Below are 23,312 nucleotides of genomic sequence, written 5' to 3'. Positions count from 1 at the left end.
AGACGGGACAAGCCCGTCCCAGCCAGAACTCTTCTCTCAATTCAGTCGTCCATGAAACCACCGCGACCCCCTTCTTCATCCTCTGCAGGCCGCGTAGACACGGAGGGTGTCAGTTCCGAGCTTAACCCTGGTTTTAAAATACGATGCAGTCAACTGAAGAATGCAAACCTCTGCCCACCCACTGCCCTCCCCTACATCTCAAATACACCAAAGTTCGGCGCAGCGGAGATTGTCTCAAATCTGCACACTAGGAAAACCTGAAAAATCTGAGTTCAGCTCAGTGCCTGGACCAGACTTCTTATAGGCGGGGCCAAAGGAAGCCACCTTGGTTGGGAAGGCTTGTTTGTGTGTGTGTGTGTGTGTGAATGTGTGTGTTTGCCCTCAGTGTGTATGTGTGTGGGGGGATTTGTCTGGAGGTCACGTTTGTATGGCAAGTGCGGGGTTTTAACTGAGACGATATGTTTGTTTGGGGTGGCTGGTGGTGGTGGGGAGTTGTTCGCGGATGGAGACAGAAAGTACCTCACTCCCCCTCCCTGGGCACCACCACCTGCACAACCAGACGCAGGAGCCCGGCCCCAAAGGGGAATGTGGAGCACCAGTCCCGAAAGCCACGGATTTTACAAGGCACTTCCTTTATTTAGTAACTTTAATAACCAAGGGAAGACAGAGCTTGAGTTTGAGAAGAAGGTCATCTTCAAAGCTACCCCCTCCCCGGCCCTCCTCCCGTCGGGGCTTTGTTCTGTTCGCACGGACTCAACCCGTCCGCGAGTGTCCCGCGGGCCTGGGAGAGCCAAGATGGAAGAAATCTTTGAAGTCACTCAAAATGAGAGAAGAGGCGTCGGTGAGAGCTCAGGCGCAGTCGGGTCCACAGAAGGACTCGCAAACAAGTGAACAAAGAGAGAGACACTGTGGGCCAGGGATGCCCCAACTGGCCGCCTGGTGGGAGCGCAGGGTGCGGGAGCGCCGAGACGCGGCGGCCGAAGGGCTCTCAGTTCTCCGCCTTCGGAGCCGCCAAGGCTGGCCCGGGCACTCGAGGGGCGAGCGCAGCGGGCAGCTCCTGCCAAGGTCAGGGCCGCGGCTTCAGCGGGGGTGGCGCCAGCGCCTGAGGGTCCCCCGCTTTGGCCCCCGCGGCCCGCAGTCTCGGGCACATTCCGACGGCGGTGCAGCCGAGCAGCGGGGCTACACCTCCTCAACGAGGCGGCGGCGCTGGGAGGTTTTGCGCAGGAGCCTCCTGTAGTCGTAGGGGCCGGCTGCCGGCGCCTTCTCCTCCTCCTCCCGGTCCTCCGCCGCCCAGCACCTGCGAGCGAGACCAGGGCCGAGCGTCAGCGGCGCCCCCGCGCGGAGCGCATCCCCGCCCACCCGAGTGAGGCGGGTCCTCTTCCCCACACCTCCCGCCAACTGCGGGCCTTAGGGACGCCGCACTGAAAACATCGGGACAGTGGCCAAACGTATCTGCGATAATTTTCTCAGCAGGTTTTCAAAACTCCTCTGGGTGGAGGACCAGAGGGGCTGGTAGTACCTCGTGATTTTGTGTTCGGATGACAGCTAAGTAAAGCGTCAGAAGATGTAGTTCAGAGAGGTGAGCTTCGTTTGGCTTGAAATAACTTATAACCAATACACAAATATTATTTTAGTAACTTAATTTTTAACATATTCTGTCAAACAGGAAAATTCAAGCTGCCTAAGTAGACAGCCATCATTGTGCATTTTAAAACTGCTCACATGTTTTTAAAATCGCTCTCCCCAAATCTGACCAAACACTGTGTCAGCTTTTTCAATGTTTTCAGTGAGGCTGTTGGGCCAACTTTCCTGAACCCACTGTTGGGAAACCCTGCCAACATGTACCTTTCGATTCTGCAGTTTGCCTGGGGAAGTGGGGTGTTCCTTCTGCAATAACATCTTCCAACATATAGTTTGGCCACAAGTTTCTTTAATTGCCCCAAAATGTCCTTTAGACCTGTTTTTATGTTTTGTTTTCTATTTTAAATCCAGGATCCTATCAACTACTGCATTTGGTTGTTTTGTCTCTTTAATCTTCCTTAGTCTAGAAAAAATCCCCTCCTGAAGTTACCTGGTTCAGCTTTGTTAGATCAATATACTTTCCCTCTAGAGTCAAGCTTCCTGGAGATAAGGATCACATCTTAGCACCAATGTATCCACTCCCTCCTCAAGCACCCAACATGGGGCTTTGCATAGGGAGGCAAGACAGAGCAGTGGTTAAGGTCACTGACTCTAAAATCAGAAAGGCCGTGTTCAAATTCTGACTCCACACTTATTATCTATGTGACTATTTGCAGTCACTGAACTTTGTAGACTTAGCCTTCTCATCCATAAAATGGGGCAACAATAGTAACAGCCTCACAAGGTTGCTGGAGGATTAAATGACATAATAGCATGGTGCCTAGCACAAAGTAAGCACTCAACCAAAGCTAGCTGCTAGTATTCTTATTCTAGTAACTACTAACTACACATTCATAGACACCACTGGAACACCAGGCAGTACCTCAGAGATATAATGCTTTTACAGCAGCTGCGTCTGCCGGTGGGGGCGAGGGGGAGGATATACTGGAAAGGACGTAGACTGGGTTGTTAAAACAGGCAGCAGGTAAGTCAGTGCAAAGCAATTTGAGAAGGGAGTGAAAAACCTTGGATTTTAGTTCACTAACACAATGTGTGACTTTGGGCAAGTCACTTAATCTTTCTGGCACTTGGTATTCTCCTGTATAGAACTCTGCAGTTAGATTAGAACATCTCTAAGCCCAACATGTTACAGTTCTGGATCCCAAGATGCAAGAATACATCTTCTTTTGGAGGCAAGGGGCAGAAATCATAGTTCAGATAGATTCTGGAAAAGCAAATAAGGATGATAATAGCCACCATTTACAGACCACCTCCCCTATGCCACCTCTGGCTCCACACACATCATTTCGTTTAATCTCTACGACAACATGGTGAGGCAGTTATGAGTAAATCCTTCTGCAGATATGGAAGTGGAAGCTTAGAGAGGTCTAGTAGCATGTGCAAGGTCACTCAACTAGTAAGTGGCAGAGTCAGGATCCAAATCTAAGACTGTCTGACTCTAAAACCTCTTCTCTTAGCCACCATGGCACACTCTAAAAGACACGGGCAAGGGTGCCTGAATGCCCTAGGCTGACAGGATGTTTGCTTAGAATTTTGGAAAAACAGCTTTTCATCGCCTGCCGTTGCTCCCATCTCTCATATACCACGTTTCCATCTTATTATGTGCCCTTAATTTCAAAACTTCACAAAGAATTTTGGGGGAAAGGAAAAAAATTCCCAAATTAGTAAGTGAGCTACAAATAGTTTAAGTTATTTCATGTCAAACAAAGCTGGTGGCAAAGAAAGAAATCAAATCCAAAATGCATATTTCTATGTGAATCTTTCTTTCAAAGAGTTTTTGGTCTGACATCACTGATTCTTGGAAATTACACAGCATAATTGAGAAACCAATAAGTGACTAAAATTACATTGGTTAGAGCTTAAACACAGGCTTTGGATATGTTTTATTGCTTATAATTAGGATGACCATATAATTTATCATCCAAACTGAGGTACTTTAAAAAGGGGGTGTTATTAATGATTACACCAAGAAAACAGGTAGAAATTGGGATTGTGCTAGAAAAACTGAGGTGTCTGATTACCCTACCATAATACTCATGATTTTACTTCGAAAAAACATACCAATCATAAAATGCAATATTTGGTAAGAGTGTTTTTTCCATTAGTCCATAAATAACATGAAAGTGCTTTAGAAATGGAATTGTGAGGATAAAATTGAAAATGCTGTACTTTAATGTGTGGTTTATTACCTTTCGTCAGCCTTAAAACATTGATTCTGGAGTTCTCTCTGTTGTCTTCGTTCTCTTAAACTAGGGTTATGTTCCTTTGGTCCAGAACGACTGGGCAAAAATTCCTTGTAATAGAAATCTTCCAAATCTAATAATTTTCCCTGACTGTAAATGAACACATAAACACACCATAGTATCAATCTAATTTTCTACTCAAACTTACAGGATACTTATTTCTTTTTTTGAAATATTTTCTATAATTTAGGAGTAATACACACGTGCCAATAGAAACAGGAAAAGTCTTGAAATGAGCAAAAACAGGTTTTACCATAAGTTAAAAAGGAAAACAAAACCCTTATCTCTTACCTTCAAGAGAGCTTTAGCTGCTGGAGCAGCTTCTCCTGGTTCTATCATGTCCAACTGGGCAGAAAACTAGTAGCTACCAGATAGCCGGTGATTACAATGCTCCAGTTTGGGGAGTATAGGTCAAGGTTCACAACTGACCCTTGGGCCACTATGAGAAAAGCTGACCTTGATGTACTAGCACACAGCATTTTCCAATTTTATGTCATCAATACCTTGATGCACACAATGTTTTATGGTCTTACCTTACTTCCTTCACAAGTAGCCTTCTGTCCTCCTCCTACCTGTTGGTCTTTAGGGAATTAATTTCTATGCTAGATTTTAATTCCCGCACATGACATACACACAGGGTATGTCCTCAACCACTTTGATTCTTGGATTTACTTGGACCACAGTTCTGATTCCTGTGATGCTCAGTATCTGTAGTCTGATGGACCTTCATTGAGGTAAACAGATGTAGGTCTGGAAAACTACCAGGTGTCACAGTGCTTCTGGGGAAAAGTGCTTTTCAAGTTACAGATACCAATTTTTAAATAAACTTTCAGAATGCCACTGATTCATAAATCGGGAACTCTGTGTTTACTGACTCTTAATAGAAGAACCTTCATCTGCTATTAGTGCTGTCTGGAAATCAGTTGATTGAAATAGTGGTATAATATTAAAATGCTAAAGCATTGATGGGCTGAAATAGTATAGGAAAAGGGGAATAGTGTGAATTTAAGTGTGCCACGCCTGCAGGTGACATAAGCCTCATCTTCCAAATCTATAAACATTATAAGAAGTGATATTTAGAATGTGTTGAAGAACAAAAAGCAAACAGGAGTTTGAGGAAAGAAAGTTCATGGACAGGGGCGTGTTCAAATAACTTAATCAGAACCATATCAATGGAGCAAGAAAAGCAAATTCTGTATTAGGACAGTACAGTTCATTCAAAAACTATCCGAGTTCTTAGTATATGCCTGGCACTGTGCTAGCTCAATATATTTCCAATAGCAAAGATATTATAAATTACATATAAATCACGTATTTATAATATAAATGTATTGAGAGCACACTACTTTCTAAATCTATCCACAAAAAATAGGTGATTTTTAATCATAATTTGAACATATGGATTTACCTTTTGGTTTGATAAGATGACTTATTGAAAGCTAGAAATAATAATTACCTATCTTTCCTTGGTCTTCGTTTTTCTTCTTGAATTGACTTCTAAAGGGAATAGAAGAATTTAAAAACATCTATATAATAGTATGATCTTAATATAATATAATTTATATATTACTATAATCTTAATATATAAATACATTTATTCCTATAAAGCTAATTTAGAAATAAGCAAGTGGATATAATATTTTTAAAATCTAAAGAAATATAATTTACTCAAACTTTACTAATTATGACTTTGTGATTATTTTTACCAGGTCTGGACTGAAATTAATCTTTGCATTCTATATGAAAAAAGAGTTTACCATACAGTGACCAGTACACACAAGATTACATAAGGTCTATCTACCTACAAATGGGGACAAAATGTTAGAATTTCTAGAAAATCCATCTCTCTATCACAAATGCAGTTGTGATTTAGGCAGTTAATTAGGTTGCTTTGATGTCTTCCTTACATGCCATCCTCATCTGCAGGTAAAGCAGATGGGTGGATAGTGAGGGCAAGTGCATCAGTCCACAAAAGAATGGAAATGAGACTTCATTAACCTATAGGAGCCCATTTATGGCTTAAAAGTAGCAGCATAGATGATATTTATGTTCATTTGCAAAATGTTTTCATAGTTGAGAACTTTATGTATCAGGGCAAAAATTAGAATATTTAAGTATAGAAGTAACTAGATATATTTTAATCAATACTTCAATTTGAACACTAACAAAATGGTACTTCACCTTATCTTTATGTAAGCAACATTATTTTTATGTAAAAGCAACATTACCTTTTATATTGTAACATTAGTAATGTGTTTCACTGTGTGCTAGCTCGATATAGTTGAGCTCATATATTTACAAGTTGCAAGAGGATATATGTCTTTTAGGCTGAGAAAACAAATACCACACTCACCTTGAACAAGTTGAAGATATGATAATTGTGGAAACCCTAAAGCAAGATATCAAGTTGGCTGGCACCATAAAAGTGCAAGATAATAAAAATGGCAATTAATAATGGTGTGCAAATATCAAGGGGTTTCCCCAGTATTTTCAGACACCCTAAATCATTTTTTTCTCATGATTTATCATTTGTAATACATTAAAATGTTGGATGAGTCAAACAGTGCGTAGTTTCTTTCATGCTTATTGGTTGGTATTTTAGTGGATAGATGAGATAGAAGAGAATGCTTAAATGCATCAAGTCTGGGTGTAGACCATTCAGGAAATAATGGTGTAAGGGGTAGGACACCAATTACATTCCTGTTGTCCTTCTCCTTTCCTATTACTTCACATTCTTGGTCCAATGCCCTAGGCTAGGAGGTGCTCACAAATGATTATATTACCAGCATAGGTACAATGACCCCTACTCCTAGCGGTCCAGTTAATGATCCCTGGGACCAGGGTGGTTTTTACTGCGGTATTTGTTGTTGCTTTAATATGACAGAGGTCCTGACTCCTTGATCCATTATCTGAAAAAAAGTCTCTCTTGTTCTTGGTAACAATTTTCTACAATCCAAAGTTATGCTTACATGATGGCACGATGTTGAGTGCCAGAGATCCCCTTTATACCACCAAGAGTCAAATAACATTCTGCCCTTGAATTCTCAAGCTGGTGAGGACCCCTTTTTATTTTGGATCAGCATTTCCCTCTGGAAGACAGTAGTTGGTTCTCAGTTACAGGAATTCTTAGAAGAGGAAATACTGTCCAGGCTTATTTCACTCTTGCCTGCGCTAGAATATTCCAATGGAATATAATTCAATAATATATTTTTTCCAAAAATTATTTATGATGGTTTCTAATAGAAGCAATTACACAATCAAGGTAATAAAATAGAAGTTGTAAATAAGGAACGAAGAGGGCAAGAGTGTGTTAAGATGGAGCCTTACATTTAGTCTCTGTTTCCTAGTGGCTAGGCCTACAAGGGAGGCATGGAGCTGTGTTCTTCACTATGAAGAAGGAAGCATATTGTACCTCATGGGAGGGGATGTGATATGAATGTTATCACATGGTACTTTATATTAGGAGCATTTACTGCTAAGACAAATAATGTTTTCAATTATAGTTTTGAAATTACAAATGACCAACTTGAAATTTGAAATGAAAATAAAGCAGCCAATGTCCTATGGCAGTTTCTTGTAGAACTAGAGTAAAGAAGAGAGAAAGAGGAGATAAAGATAACCCAAGGAGGAGGTTTTCCAGTGAGGGTGTTTCTTGAGGAACCCTTTGAAAGAACAGACGTCTTAGCTCAGAGGACGTTGAAGAATCTGTTCCTCAGTCAGCTACATCACACTCTCTCCCCCTCCCACCGGATGTAAAGAAAGACATTTCCTGACAAAACTAAAATTCATATCCATTACATCACGGTGGACACAATCTCACGTTCCTTTTGGAAATACACTAACACTTTATTTATTTAGGGTCTTCACAAGGATGAAGAAAGTTGCCAAAACACGGGGAAAAAAAGACCTTGGAGTGACGAAATTACCTAGTGCTGTAGTTCAGGGAAGGTACCGGAGAAAATAATAAAACTGGAAGAGACCTTTGATATGACTTTGCAATTACTTATTTTTTTTAGAAACTGTTGGCCCTGAGTCATTTTGCTGATGGCTGCACAGCTCCTGAGTGTTAGAGCAGGCACCACACACCATTACAACACACCATTACATGACACACCATTACATACCATTACAACACACCATTACATGACACACCATTACAGCACACACCATCACAACAGCTGTGTGCTCAGCTAACCTTCTCTCCTCCACTGGTGTGCTTCTTAGGCTCAGCTTACTCTTATTTTGGATACAACAATAGCAACATTTCCCAGATGGAAGAGATTAAGAGCATCAAATCATAGAAGAGAGCTGGTATTGATGTTAAGGCCGTCAGAATGACCATAGTAAGAAGTGATAACCAAGGAGAAACAAAAGCTATAAAAAGAGGTAAAACAATTGAAAGCACAGCTGTTTATGTTGGGCAAGTGTGAGGCAAGTCATTTCCACAGCTCAGCAGCCCCGGAGACTAATGTACTACAGAGTGTATTATTTAGCAAATAGTCTCCTGGTTACAAGCAACACATTGTTCCAGCAACAGTGGGCTGTGACAGTGGGCAAGTCCCTGTCTTCATAGAGCTTATGGTCTATGGGGGAGAGGCAGGCAGGAGACAAGTAGACAAATAAATATTTATAAATTCCCTGAAAAAAATGAGGCAGGGCTGGGTGGACACAGGGAGATGGGGTACTGCCTTGGACATGGCCATCCGGGAGCCTCTCCAGTAAGCATAGATCCAAATAAAGTACAAACATTTTTGCTTACAACAGCGACCTTGGGTCATCAAGAAAAGGTTTCAAATGTGCAGTATCATATATTTTAGAAAGATTTTCATGAAAACCATTTAAAATTACAGAAACTGTTTCGATGGTTAAAGGGAGGGGGGCCCCACCATAGCTATAAATTTCACTTAGGTGTAACACCCTGAACTCAGGTAAAGGCCAGATAAATATGAACACATGGTGTGTCTTCACTTATAATAATATACTAGTTTTCTGTTTTATTTTTCACCGAAGCCACAGATTTCAAGACTCAGGGCTATAAAAAGGATTCCAGTCACTAACAACTTAAGACGCATTAAAACACTTTATATTCATTTAAAAAATGACAGTATGGGCCAACCCTGGTGGCCTAGTGGTTAAGTTTGGCAAGCTCCACTTCGGGGGCCCGGGTTCCATTCCCAGGTGCGGACCTACACCACTCGTCTTTCAGGGGCCATGCTGTGGCGGTGACTCACATACAAAAAGACAAGATTGGAAACAGATGTCAGATCAGGGCGAATCTTCCTCAGCAAAAGAGGAAGACTGGCAACAGATGTTAGCTCAGGGTGAATCTTCCTCACCAATAAAAAAAAAGAAAAATAACAGTATGATGACAAAGTAAGCTTCTTGGTGGCAGGGAGTCATTTGTGAGGCTCAGAATCTGCTCCATAATCCTCACTGACTGGTTGGTTGTTAGTAATACACATTTCACCTTATTTCAAAGTCTCTTATGATTTCTCATATCGAGAATAGTATCTGTGGTTGAAGCCATCACAATTGTCATTTCAGCTGTAGTTAATAAAGGTCATCAAGCATCATTTACTACTTATATGCCAGGTTAATAGGGAATGTTTGGTAATTTCTAATCTTATTCTCTGCTCTTCTTTCTATTTAACTATGTAAATGTCAGGCTATTTGCTTTTTGTTGGAGCAGTGTAGAAAAAAACCTGTATCAAGATTTTTATAAAGTAACAGTCAAATGCAGCTATCTGCAGTTTTCTACTTCCTTGATTTACTTCTAATTATATTTCACTGCACTCATTCCTACCACAAATATTGATCATGTGCCTACTACACATCAGGCTAAATGCAACAGGCAAACTCCTTGACCTCATGGAAACCACATCCATCAGTCCTTAGTGTGATGAAGTGTGATGATGGGGAGTACTGGCTGCTTAGGGAGGATATAGGAAGAGCTCCTTTGGGATTTGGGAGTGTCAGGAAGGCTTCCTGAAGAAAAACACATTTAGGCTGGACGCATTTTAGCCACACAAAGTAAGACTAGAAAGAGGAGGTATGTTCTAGGCTTAGGAGAGAGCATGTCCAAAGACAAATGCTTATGGACCATCTGAAGAACAGAAACAGGTTAATGAGATGGAATGGCTGTGGTAGAGGATCTGAAGGGGTGAATGAGTATCAAGAACTGAGGTTGGAAAGGTAAGCAAGGCCCAGATTTTGACAGATCTTTGTATCATAGGATGGTAGGAAGTAATGAAAAGGTTTTCCATCAGAGGAGTAGCATGATCAGATGTTAATTTTAGAAACACAAGTCCAGCTACAGTGTGGAAGATGCGTTAATTAGGAGGGGCAAAAACAAGAGAGCATTAAGAGGAGTGATGCAGAAATAACACTAAGAAATGCTGGCCTGGAGGAGGCTGTCGGCAGAGGGTGTGGAGAGAAACAGAAAAATTCAAGAGATATTTAAGAGGTAGTTTTTTGGATATGGAAGATGAGAGAGAGGGAGGAGTCAGGATAATATTCAGATTACTGGTTTGTAAAAATAGTTATTCACAAAAAACCACATGCTGTGTGATTCTATTTATATGAAATGTCCAGAATACGCAAATCTATAGAGACAGAAAGTAGATTAGCTGTTGTCTAGGGCTAGGGGGTTGGAGATGGCGAGTGGATGCTAATGGGTACGGAGTTTCTTTTTGGGGTGATTAAAACGTTCCAAAATTGATTGTAGTAATGGTTGTACAACTCAGTGAATGTAATGAAAAGCTTTTAATTGTATATTTTAGATGGGTGAATTGTACGGCATGTGACATAGCTCAACAAAGCTCTGCGTGTGTGTGTGCCGGTGTGTGTACCCATGGTATGTATGTGTGTGCATGTATATATATGTATGGATGCCTTTGTGCATCCATGTGGAACATGCAAAACAAACATTAGCCAGTTTGATACTTGTGTCTGGAGCGAGAGAGAGAGATCTGAGCAAGAGGTAAAGATTCATGACTCAGCAATAATTGAGGTCATGAAATTGTCCAAAGGTAATGAGAGGAGAAGAGATCCTAAGAGTGAATGCTAGGCAACACCAAGGTGGAGAGGGGCCTTCCAAAGAAACCAGAGAGGCCTAGGAGACTAGTTGACTTGGAAGTCAAGTGGGAGCTGCATTTTCTGCCCAGGAGGTAGGAAACTTAATTCCAACTGCCGGGAAACATTCTCTGGGTTCTATAGGGCCACAGAAAATTGCTGCTCTCTCATTATGGCAGTGGGAGTGGAAGAGTGAATAAGTATTGCACAAGGAAGGACCAGCAGGTGCACAGCATCAGCAGGATGAGAGAATGCCACTCACTGGCAGAGTTTCAAGCAGTTACCGATGGCTAGGGGAGATGGGGCTAAAGAGTAGTCCTAGGTCCAATGAAGAAGGCCTCAGAAAGGTCTGGACTTTATGCTGAAGCAATTGCTGGGCTTTTAAAGGGACTATCAAAGGAGGAACACAATAAAATTTATGGTTTAGAGAAATCTGGTATGGGCTGGAGAGACTGAGATTAGAAGCAGTTAGGTGGGGCCTGAAATACTCTAGGTGAGGAATGATGATGGTCTAAAATAGAATAGTTGCTGTGAGATTAGAGGAGGGAGATGAATCAGAGTGAGGCTTTGCTAGCAGAAGGCACACCTTAGAGTGATTGATTAGATATCAGGTGTGAGGGAGAGGGCTGATCCAGGATGACTCCCAGGTTCTTGGTTGATGGTGGCACTCATGGAGAACAGGAACATGAGAGGAAGGGCTGGCTGGCAGGGGTGATGCCAATGAGCTCTCATACTGCAAGGGAGCGGGAGCTGTGGAGTCAGAAGACCTCAGCACAGTTAACGGCCCTGACAGTTAAGTGCCTTATCTGTGTCCCAGAGTCCTGATCTGTGAGATGGGGTGCCACCTGAAGGGCTGTGCCTAGGATTAGATACCACAATGGATGTGAACACGCTTCACTCTATGCCTGGAATTTAAAAGGTGCTCAATAAACAAGTCCTTCTCCCCCTCCTTTCCTTTCTTCTACTTTCACTCTCACTCATCCATTTACATTAAGGTCCCTCTCTGGAGAGCCCCTGCTGTGATGCACTTCTCTTGCTGGGTTGATATCTGCATATCAGCTCAGAGTCACGGATCAGCAGAGGAAACTGCTGGGGGGACAGGGTGTTTGCAGGACTGTGGGAGAGGCTTGGACCTTGAGGAAGAGGAGCCAGAGTAGAGCCAAGTGTCCAGATACTCAGCCAGGGAAGGAACAGGGAAGCAGAAACCAAGCAGAGCCCTCCCTTTTGACAGGCCTAGTGTGGTCACAGCGTTCACACTGGCCCTCAGTGGATGCTATGGCTCCCATCTGATAATACAAGTGAGCCACTTACATGCAGTAGATAATAGTATGTGGAGTCTTCGGGGTTATTTAATGTTTTGGGTTTCCGGGGCCGTCTTGGGGGTCTCAATATTTTTGGCTCTTCTCCTTTAGAGATACCTACAAGAAAGGCGATCATAAACAAGTATTCAATTACAAAGACTATTATCAAGCAGTGTTTTCCTTTTGGGGTAAATAAGAAATTATATACATACAACTGGGTCTAAAATGGGGAGAAAGAGGAAAGACCTGTGGTCCCCCAACCAACCCTTATCCTTCACCATGTGCTTCCTTCTGATTTTCTAGTGGGCTAGGACTTTGAGAGGTAAGGGAAGGAAAGAAGAGGAAGGAAAGAAATGCAGTTTGGTGATGTGGAATAGGGTACAGCAGTTCAGAGGGTGGATGGGGAGAAGAGTCAGAGCTGCCAGAAAACCTTTAAAAAGGGTTAGTACGCTCATAGACTCTCGCTGTCTGCACCATCCCCCAACCACCAGCCTTACACGGGCACCTATTCATCCAAGCACTGCATGATCTTCATTTCCAGTACCACCTCAAATGTTATGGCCCAAACAAGGAGACTGCTCATTTGCAGGCTGCACTATTTTCTAAAGGCCTAATCTACTCTGTCACCAGAATTTAGAACCTCAAACAATTAGAATTTTCAGATTTGACTTTAAAAACCTTGACCAAGAAAGAATAAAGTTTGTTATCTTTTTCTGCTCTTTCGGTCAATATAACCAAGTTCTCAAAGCTGTAGCAACACCATCAGAGCTTATGATGATCTGCACGTTTGCCTGTTAGTGCTCATTGCAAGTGGCTTTATATTTACAGAGCTAATAGGCCTCTCCTGAAGTATTTCTGTCTATTCTTCAAGATTCTTGGCCACCCCATCCCCTGACTGTATCTGTGCAGGGATATCTGCTCCCTGATACATCACGATCAGGGTGGGAGTCGGGTAGAGGTGTTTACTGGAGAATGGCCTACATTCAACAGATATATGAGCACACATGTCTTAGCGGGACTTAAAGGGCAGTAATAGATCATTAATGCATACAATAAAGGGGCAGTAATGATTAACCTGATCTAATCCTTAGATGTAGAAATACACAGAGAAACTGAATTTCTCTAAACCATACTAATCAAATCAAGTCAAATAGAATCAAATCAATTAACATTTAACACTTACTTACTCTGTGTAAACAACCGTGATGGCAGTCTAAACCAGTTTCAACCAGGATGGAAACTCACAGATGTCTAACTTCCTAGCTGTGTGCCCGGCCCACTAGGTGGACATACTTATCACAATAGCATTCATATTCTGACATTATCCAGCTCATTCATTTCAAAATTTATGAGACATTGCTGGATGACAAAGATAGATCGGCTAGTTGGGAGTACTTCACAGATGTATAATGCATGGAACGATGCTAATCAGAGAAAACCACGACCATCATACATTACTGTCCTTTTTTGAATAAAACAAAAGAAAATGAGATCTTTGTTAATGAGACCATGTTAATAGAGATTAGTAATAGACAGAAGGAATGAAAGTACTTTTCCAACCAATCCAGGGAGGTTCATCTCCCGTTCTCTCCCTTCTTCTCCACAGGAATAGACAGGGCTGGAAGGAATCCAAGCATCAGAGCCCCGTCTGGATCCTGTCTTAGATTGTCACAGACATAAGAGAAGATGGTAACACCTGACTTTTTGCCACCACCATAAATAGTGGTCTTTTATTTTTTTCTTTCTCCTTACTAATCAGCCCTCCCAGTGCTGACTATTAAACAGCCCCTCTTGGCTCTTGCAAAGTTTTATCATTTTAAAAGGTATTGATCATATCCACTTAAATCATTCATTTTAATCTGAATGGCAAGAAACATAAAAATATAATATCAAGTTATTATGTTTTTAGAAACACGGAAGTGACCTATGACTAAATTTTAACTTGACATTAATATTATTTAAAGTCTAAATTAAACTATCAGAACATTACTATTGTAACAGAAATTAATTAAATTGAAGGTGACAAAGAATCTGAAGAAATGCCCGGGGAGTAAAAAACAAAAGAGATTCTGGGAATAAAGGAAGTCTTGCTCTTGTATCCATTTTCTCAACAAATGTTCCCCATTCCATCTGATTTCTATTACCAAGACTCTATTGAAACTGCCTTCTAGAAGGTCAAGGTTGACTCTTTTATTGACAGATCCACAGGTCCTTTATCTGTCCTGGTTATCTTGGACTTCTTCTTCATTTAACATTATCGACCACCCTTGCCTTCATGACTGAGGATGAGGTTTCTGAGGGTGGACACCTTATCTTATTTATCTTTGCATTCCTGGCACTTAAGGAAATGCCTGACACATAGTAAATGCTTAATAAAAGTTTGCTGGAGAAGTAAATAATCGCTTTGCCTCCTGGACTGAATCACCCCCACCCCCAGCTCCTTGCACTTTGCACAGGGTACTCCAGAATGATGACTTCCTTACACACGCCTCAGATTTCACCCTCTCACCTGACCACGGCCCCTGCCCTAATTTAGTATTCCCTAATTTCTTATTCCATCTCAAACTCTCAGACTCAAATGAACCAGTGGTCACCTTTCTTCTCCCTCTAGGATTCTGTATACCACAACCTCGATGCTCCATTATTTCTGTCCCCCAGGTTCAAAATATTGATGTCACCTTTTCCTTATCCCTCTTTCTCATTTCCTATAAACAGGCAATCATCAACTTCTGTCCATTTTTTGATACATTCTTTGGAATGTCAAATATTCATCCACCATTTCTTCTCATTTACCATTGCTACCACTCTGGGCTAAACAGCTTGTTTAATAATTGTGGCAGTCTTAATCTGGTTTCCATGCCTCATCTCATAAATGAAAATCAGATTTTCCTTCCTTAAACACCACTCTGTGAAATTTAATTTTTCAAAAATTTATGATGCTTCTTTTCTCCTTCTTCATTAAGCCTGAACTTCTCCTAAATCCAGATTACTTACAATCTCAGCAGTTCCAATTTTATCTCCCACTTCCCCAAAATGAGCTATCTCCACTGGTCAGCCTAGTTACTTCACTGGCACCCTGACACACCATGTTTATAGCTATCACTTTGCTTATTTTCATCTTCTCGTAGAAAAGCTTTTCAAAGCCTCACTGAAATATTCAGCATCCTTCCATGCCTGCCTCCAGTCCTGTCTCTTCCACAAAGCTTTCACTGACTGTCCATGTGAACATCAACAGTACTTACAGGCTGTACAAATCATTTGAAACATGTTATGGGCTGAATTATGTCCCCTCAAAATTCATATGTTGAAACCCTAACCCCTAGTCCCTCAGAATATGAGTGTATTTGCAGAAAAGGTCTATAAAGTGAGGTCATTAGGATGGGCCCTAATCCAATATGACTGGTGTCCTTATAAGAAGAGGAGATTAGGACACAGACTCACACAGGAGGAAGACCACGCAAAGACAAAGGAGACGACGACCATCTGCAAGCCAAGGAGAGAGGCCTCAGAAGAAACCAACCCTGTCAACACCTTGATCTTGGACTTCTAGCCTTCAGAACTGTGAGGAAATAAATTTCTGCTGTTTAAGCCACCCAGTCTGTGGAACTTTGTTATGGCAGCCCTAGAAAAATAATATAAAACCTTACTGTGCTCACTTGTGATTTTTTTTATGGTGGGACCATATGTTTTTGGATGGTGGGGACCAATGACTTAGGTTGCAATGCCTCCTGCAAGTGGTAGGTGTTTGGAGATGCTAAGAGGTTTGACTGATCCCATTTTAGCTTAGAGACACAGTGCTAAGTGAATAGCAGACACTAATATACTTTTATTAACTGGATCACCATTGTAACCAGATATAAAAATAAATTCCTGATGCTTTAAAGATAAATGTAAATAAAAGAACGAACAAAACTCTTGAAAGAGAATCCAGAGGACTTCATGAACAATGTAGGGGTACAAGTGTCTTAACCAAAATTCAGAAGTCATAAAAATGGTAGACATATTTGCCAATTAAAAAGTAGATGAAAACCTTAATATGGCAATGAAGTCAAAACATACATAATAGATTTGGAACACTAAATTTACAACACAGATGACAAAGGGTTGATATTTCTAATACACAAGAGTGCTAGCAAATGACTACAAAAATACAGACCAGCAGAAAAATGGGCAAAAGATATAAACAGGAAGTTCAAGATGAGCAAATCCAAAAAGCCAATCAGCACGGGAAGACACCGGACCTTGCCAGTAGACATGGAAATATAAATTAAAATAACAAGGAAATATCATTTTACCTTAGACACACGAGCAAAGGTTAGAAAGAAGAATAACACTGCTGGACAGGATGTCAGAAAACGTGTATTCTCACAAACTGTTGAAGGAAATGTCAGTTGTTAGGGCCTTTTAGGAAAGCAATCTGTCAAAACCAAAAATACCTTTCAATTCAATAACCCTACCCCTGGAGACTTAGCCCATTAAATTAAAATCCTAGTATACAAGGACGTTTTCAAAGATGCTTACTTCAACATTTTTCATAGTGGCAAAAAACTGAAAGAAAGTGAGTATCTAACAATAGGGAAAAGGTTTAAATTATTGTGATCCACACATGGAATAGTATATAGCCATTAAAAAGAATGAATTATAGCTATTCCAGTTGACCTGCAGGGATTCCTGCCAAGGTATTGAAGGAAAAAAGCAAGATGTATAAATATTTATACTATGGTCCTATTTCTATGAAACAGTGACAAAAATCTCTATATGTGTATGTGTGTATAAATGCATGTATGCATACCTGCAAAAAATATGAAAGAATACCTGTTTTAAAGTAAGTGTTCCTTTGAGGGGAGAGGAATGTGGATTGGGGAGGGAAAACAGGGGGAATGAAACAGGAAAAAAAAACTGCATTAAAAAGAATCCTGGAATGTATAGTATGTTCACATTTGTGTAAAATTATAAATATGCATGTGAGTATGTATATATTTCTAATAGAGATAAAAAACGTTAAAATGTGTTGAATTTTCAGAATTTCTGTATCTTCTTGTATCTTGTATATTGCAGAATCTGCTTCAGTGTTAGTTTATTGACTTTTTTCTTCACCAGGACAATCTGAAGCAGAGGGCTGACTATTCTTAAAGGGGGTCTCACTTAGGATATCACCATGCAAAGTGGGCAGCCAGTAAGTGAACATTACTGATGAATGTATTCAACAGGGTCTGATTGCTCAGATTAAATTTCCCCAGACTATTTTGTATTTTTGAAGAGCAAACTTCTCAGCATACAAATATTTTAGAAAGGCATAAGTTTATTTTGCCCTCTACATTTTTGTTCCTTTGGGGGCATAAAAATACCGTTTGCTAACATCATTCTAATCGCTTAATTACAAAAGTGACATAAACATTTATAATCACAAATTATCAGCAGCATATCAATGTTGGCAGTAGCAAAATTAGGTTTGTGACTATTTCATGTGATGTGCATGATAAATATTAGCTTGTAAAGGTTACTGCTATATTAAATAGCCAGAAGGTAAAATATTTGTTTATATTGTAGTTCTGGTAATAATTTCACTAAGTGTTTTAGTTTACCAGGAAAGCACATTTTTTAAATAGTGAATGGACAAATATCTCAACATTTTGCATTCAGAAGATAGATTTAAAACCCATTGCCAATATTTGCTTTAGAAAATTACATTTTAATGATAATTACATAATTTTACTTAAATATACAAGCACAGTATAATTTGCATAAGTATCACGTCTAAATTAGATATTAGCAGAACAGAAATGCACTTATGTTATTGTAATTTCTTCTTGAAGAAATCTAGTTTTTAGTTTTTGTAAATTTCCATTTACTCCTGACAGTCTGTGAACTTTAAGCAATACAGTGACCTACAGGAAATGTTAGAAGGCAGGAATATTCATTACTGCTTGTCAAAGGCAGGATTCACCCCAGTCAGGGTTGCACCCTGCCTTCCGGAAGCTGCTGTTCCTGCCTTTCACCCCATCTGCCCTTCAGCCAGGCTAGCCACTCCTGAAGACAACTGGTTCCTGGTTCTGCACTGGTCCTCGCTGGCTTGCACTGCCTCATGCTCTGAGCTCCTGGAGATATTTCCATTTCTCATGGTTGCCCTGGATCTGGCCACTTGCTTTACTCTAGTCTGTGGTCCATCTCTGTTCTCTTGGGTCTACTGAGGTGAAGAGTGGTAAGGGTAGGTGCTTCTCTTGCTCTGAGTGTCCTGAACATGTTAGGATGTCTTACTGTTCATTGGGTCTGACTCACAGGCTTCCTCTGACCTTCTCAACAGGCAGCTACCAGCCCCCATCCCCTTTCAGAACTGCTCAAGCGATTCCTTTGGCTCTTCCTTTTCTACTAGCTGACCACCGAGGCCTTAGAGCCAACTTATACCGATACTTATCCTATAGGTCACGGGCTTTAAGCTTTTGGCCATTCTCTGATCTGGGTATGTTGCACTAATATCCAGAACCTTGAAAATTGATCACTTAATTTTTTAATTACACTCTTAGGTTTAGGTACAGAGCTGTTCTCAGCCTGTCCTTCATGTCTCTTCTCGTTGTGTCACAGGAGAAATAGAGGAGAATAAAGCAGCACTGTTTGTGGGGCGAGACCAATAGACATGCCCTCTGGATTATCATTTGTCTCTTGAATAGGATCACTACATATCTACTTTTGTCATCTCTGTTGGGCTAAGGTCATGGATTACAGCCCTCAAAGGTTAGTTTTGTTCTAGTCCACGGGGTTAGGTTACAGCCTTACTCCCAGCCACGTTGCATACATGTGCACAGTATGTACACAAAAGGAGGGCACCCTAGCAGAGGCATATGAAAATGCGCACAGTAATGCTGATGGTGTCTTCTTGAGAGTGCCATCTTTGTTGGGGATAGGGAACTGTTATGCTGAACTGTGAGCATGTGTCCTGTGTATGACCATCCACGGGTCTACGGATACAGTCAGACAACAAAATACATGCAAGTGGAGAATATTGATCTTAATCTATCTGAAAAATACCTGAGTATATAGCCTGAGGTGAAACCTATGGTAATTTTTCCCAAGGAGCCTAATTTTAGAAAATTATTAACCGTTCATAGTCATTTTCTCAGATTGGCCTTAAACAGAATAGAAAAACATTACCTGATTTTAAACAAGCAACACTTAGTTTTTTCTTGCCCTCTGCTCATACTTCATAACACACAGACAGGTGGTTCCTATGAAGGTGAGGTGAAATACACCAATATTTTTAAAAAGCTGTTATTCCTTATTAGAGCATGTCTGGTCACAAGCATGGCTGGAGGACATGCCAACCAAGCTTTCAGTGGCTCAAGACAGCCTGGCAACAGAGATGACACATCAGCAGATAACACTCTAGTCTTATCACACATGGCTATGGAAGCTCTGAACCAGACTGTAGTAACATTATTCAGGTTCTTAATTTTGTACAGAATGGGACGCCAAGTCAGCAAAGGATGGAGAGTGTCCACTCTACTGGAGAGTGAGCACCAGTCACTTGGCTTTTCTAGAGCTCTATGTGTAGGTGCTCTTGTTAATGAACCACCTAACATGGGGGAAGATTAAGCTGACTTATTTACAGTATTCCAATTCCGATTCTGCAACATTTTATGCTATAGTTAGATTAGCTAGCAGCTTGCCAAGGTTATCATTAGAAAAATGAATTTTAAGGGCTGTTACTATTCCATATATGAATGTGTCATTATTTATTAACCATTTTCTTATTGTCTAATTTTATTTTTGCCATGTACATAAATTTTTCTTTTTCAGCTCTGATGATTTCCTTTAGGCTATGTTCTCATAAGTGGGTTTACTGGGTCAACGATATAAAACTATTTCAATTTTTTTTTTGCATATTGCCAAATCAATTTTCAAAATGTTGACTCTTTACAGTCTCACCATTAGTGTTTGAGAATAATTAAATTAGCACATTCTCATCATTGTTAAATATTTTTTTCATCCTCACCATTTTGATAAGTGAAAGTAACTTGTTTTAATTTGTATTTTTTATTTCTAGGGCGATAATATATATGCTTATTTGATATTTACATTTGTTCTTTTATAAATAAATCAATGTCTTGTGCCCATTTTCCTATTGGGGGTGTTAATATTTTTCCTAACAATTTATAGGAGCTCTTTCTACATTACACATGCTAACCCTTTTTCCATTTGTTGTAAATATTTTATCCAGATTATCTTTAGCTCTTTAACTTTTAATAATGCTTTCTAATCTCTAGAAGGTTTTAATGTTTATGCAGTCCAAATCTATTACAATTTTCCATTCTAATTCCTTTTATTACTTCTTATGCTTTGTCCTTTCCTAAGTAGAGACTGCGAAATACTCAGTTTATATCATCTGGTTTCTTTTGGTTTGTTTATTTCTTACATTAAAATCATTAATATATCTGGAAAATATTTGGGCATTCAGCATAAGGTAAAAGTATCCTATTTCTTCTCCCCAAATCAGAAAAATTTTAAGCATTATCCATCCATTTCTTATTGGTTTGCTGTGTATCTTTTTGTGATAGGCTTTTATAAATACTAGGGTCAATTTTAGGGCTATCTATTCTGTTCCATTAATCTGTGGTTGACTTTTACAACAGAGGCATATGGTTTTAATTATTATAGCTTTATATTATTCATTTTACTATCTACTAAGGAAAGTCCTCATTTATAGTTACTCTTTTTTTCTGAAATTTATAAATGATCTTTAGGACATTTTCTTAACTTCCAAAGAAAATCTCACAGAGATAGAATGCAGTTATTTTTAAACCTAGAAATTAATTTTAGAATGGTCATGTTACAATATTTTATCTTCCAATCCAGAAACATAGTGTGTCATCCACGATCCACCTCTTCTTTCTGTCTCTTGTGGTTTTCTTGCTAGCTTTATTTCAAGGTATTAAATTTTTTTGTTATTATTTCCAATGGGCTCTTTTCCGTTATATATTTTTATAGGAAACAATATCTATATACTTATATCTACATAGCCTTGCTGAATTTTATTGCTAGTACCAATCATTATTTTGATTCATTCTTTGCATTTTTAAGGTCAAAATTCATGTTGTCTACTAATACTTGCACAATCTTATCTTCTCCTTTTCAATAGTTATGCTTTTAGAAACTTGTTTGCTGTCTCATTGTATCAGCCAGAAATTCTCAAATAATATTAAAAAGTGCTGTTATTAGCATCCCTATCTTGATCCTGCTTTTTAATGGAACTGCTTCCAGTGTTTTAGTTAATTATGATGTTGACAATTGGTTTAAGAAATATATTCTTCACATTGCTAAAGAATCTCCTTCTATTTCTAATTTAGTAAGAGTTTTGCTTTTCATCAAGACCAGGCGTTAGATTTTTTGAAAACTGTTTCAGCACTTATCAAGATGACTTTTTCCTTTTGACTTTTCGATATTGTGTTACATTAATATGTGTTATTTGGATAGCCTTTAAATGTAATATTGCATTCAATTAGCTTGTGCCATACTTAGGAGTTTCACCTCTAAATCTCTAACTGAGATTGATTCATAGCTCTCTTCTCCTTTCTTCCCTGTCTCCCTTCCTCCCTCCCTTCTTTCTCTCTAAAATGTTATTTGTCAGACTATGGGTCTAGGGTACACGACCTTCATAAAATAGGTAGCTTTCTATATTTTTCTTTCTATATTTTTCTGATCTGTTTTTCTCAAACAGATCACATAGCATGGGACTTATCTGTTCCATGAACTTTGACTGCAATTGCTTGAAACACTAGGAGTTCTTGGAACCTTTTTTTGAAGGTAATTCTTTGACAGACATATCATCACATTAACTATTTCTTTTCAGAAGTTTGTTTTTCAGACCCAAATTGTCTCTGTGAAATTGACTGCATTTATAGCATGCCAAGATTTTAGTATTATCAACTATAGTTGTTATAATCTTGTTCTTATTTCTAATTTTTTTGTGGCTTCTTTTTTAGGTAATTAGTTGGGAATTTGCCTATTTTGTTGTTTCATTTTCAGAAAACACTATCTTAGCTTCATTTAGATATTTGGTGTATTTCTGTCTTATTGTAATTATTTCTCTTTTCTGTTTTTCCTGGGGTTGAATAATATTTGTTTTTTGTTTTTTTTAAATTTCTTACTTTACATCACTTTTTCATTATTTTCTCTCAATAAATAATGAAAACATTTAACAATTTGAATTTTCCTAGGAATATAGATCTAGTTGCATTACACTCATAGTTTTTAAATGTGGCTATTCTCATTTTTATTATTTTGAAATAATTTATAACTCTAATTATAATTTCTTCACTTCAGATTATCTTATTGAGTTTTAATGTGCAGATTTGTTTTTTCACTTCTATCTTAATTGCATCATGGTCAGAAAATGTAATCTGGTTCAATTCTGATTTTGGGGAGTTTATGGACTGTCACAGTATGTCCAGTTATAAGAAAAATTTAAAAAAACGCTAGGTATTTTAAAAGAAGGTATTTTCTCTATGTGATATGAAATTTTAAATACACTCTATGTGAATTTACCTCGTTGATTATATTATTTTATCAAATATGCTATATAATTTCCCTTTGAATTGATCTTGTGTGGCTAAGTGATATGAGGTCAAAATATGTAGAGAAAAAACAGTTTCCAGTGCTGCTAACATTGTTGACCTTTTTTGTGCATTTTTATCAAAAAAATTAATGGGAAGTTAGAAGGAAGTATATTGTTCATTGCTCTCTTGCTTCCAGGTTAGCTCTGTGCCCTCTGTAGGTTAGTGTAGATAAAAATTATGAAATGAGGAGAAATAATTTGGGTGCAAAAATTTTAGCTGTTTCCATCCAAGGCTTCTAGGTCCAGTGTTTTGTCTGAACTAATTTAGTTAACTCATCAGAAATCCATACTTCGGAGTATAAACTTGTACTGTTTTATATGATTAGTATTTAATATAATTAAAATGCTAAAAATAAATGATTCTCACTGAACTGTAAGGTCGTAAAAAAATCATTTGGTTTTGGATACTGAAGGCTGTTGTTTTTCTAAGAGTTTTAGGGAATTAGT

At 39.2% G+C, this 23,312-nt stretch overlaps 1 protein-coding gene across 13 annotated transcripts in view; it reads right to left on the bottom strand.

Moving 5' to 3' along the window:
• Nucleotides 1–615: 615 nt before the first annotated feature.
• MYO3A (myosin IIIA) overlaps nucleotides 616–23,312 on the bottom strand; it is a 227,002-nt gene continuing 204,305 nt past the window's right edge. For 9 of the 13 annotated variants that reach the window (XM_058532614.1, XM_058532613.1, XM_058532615.1 and 6 more), the window contains 4 exons: nucleotides 12,267–12,373; nucleotides 5,341–5,381; nucleotides 3,831–3,974; nucleotides 616–1,297 (listed from right to left, as the gene is read on the bottom strand). In XM_058532614.1, the coding sequence (XP_058388597.1) occupies nucleotides 1,180–1,297; nucleotides 3,831–3,974; nucleotides 5,341–5,381; nucleotides 12,267–12,373 (410 nt within the window). In that variant the 3' untranslated portion in view covers nucleotides 616–1,179. Of the gene's footprint in view, nucleotides 1,298–3,830; nucleotides 3,975–5,340; nucleotides 5,382–7,211; nucleotides 7,272–12,266; nucleotides 12,374–23,312 lie in introns of those variants that run through there. The other 4 variants (XM_058532620.1, XM_058532621.1, XR_009216986.1 and 1 more) reach the window with 4 other exon arrangements.

The sequence above is a fragment of the Diceros bicornis genome, chromosome 36 (genome assembly GCF_020826845.1).
Source record: "Diceros bicornis minor isolate mBicDic1 chromosome 36, mDicBic1.mat.cur, whole genome shotgun sequence".
NCBI classification, from domain to species: domain Eukaryota; kingdom Metazoa; phylum Chordata; class Mammalia; order Perissodactyla; family Rhinocerotidae; genus Diceros; species Diceros bicornis.
Note: the sequence above shows the minus strand (reverse complement) of the source record. Positions and strands in the feature narration are given on the sequence as shown.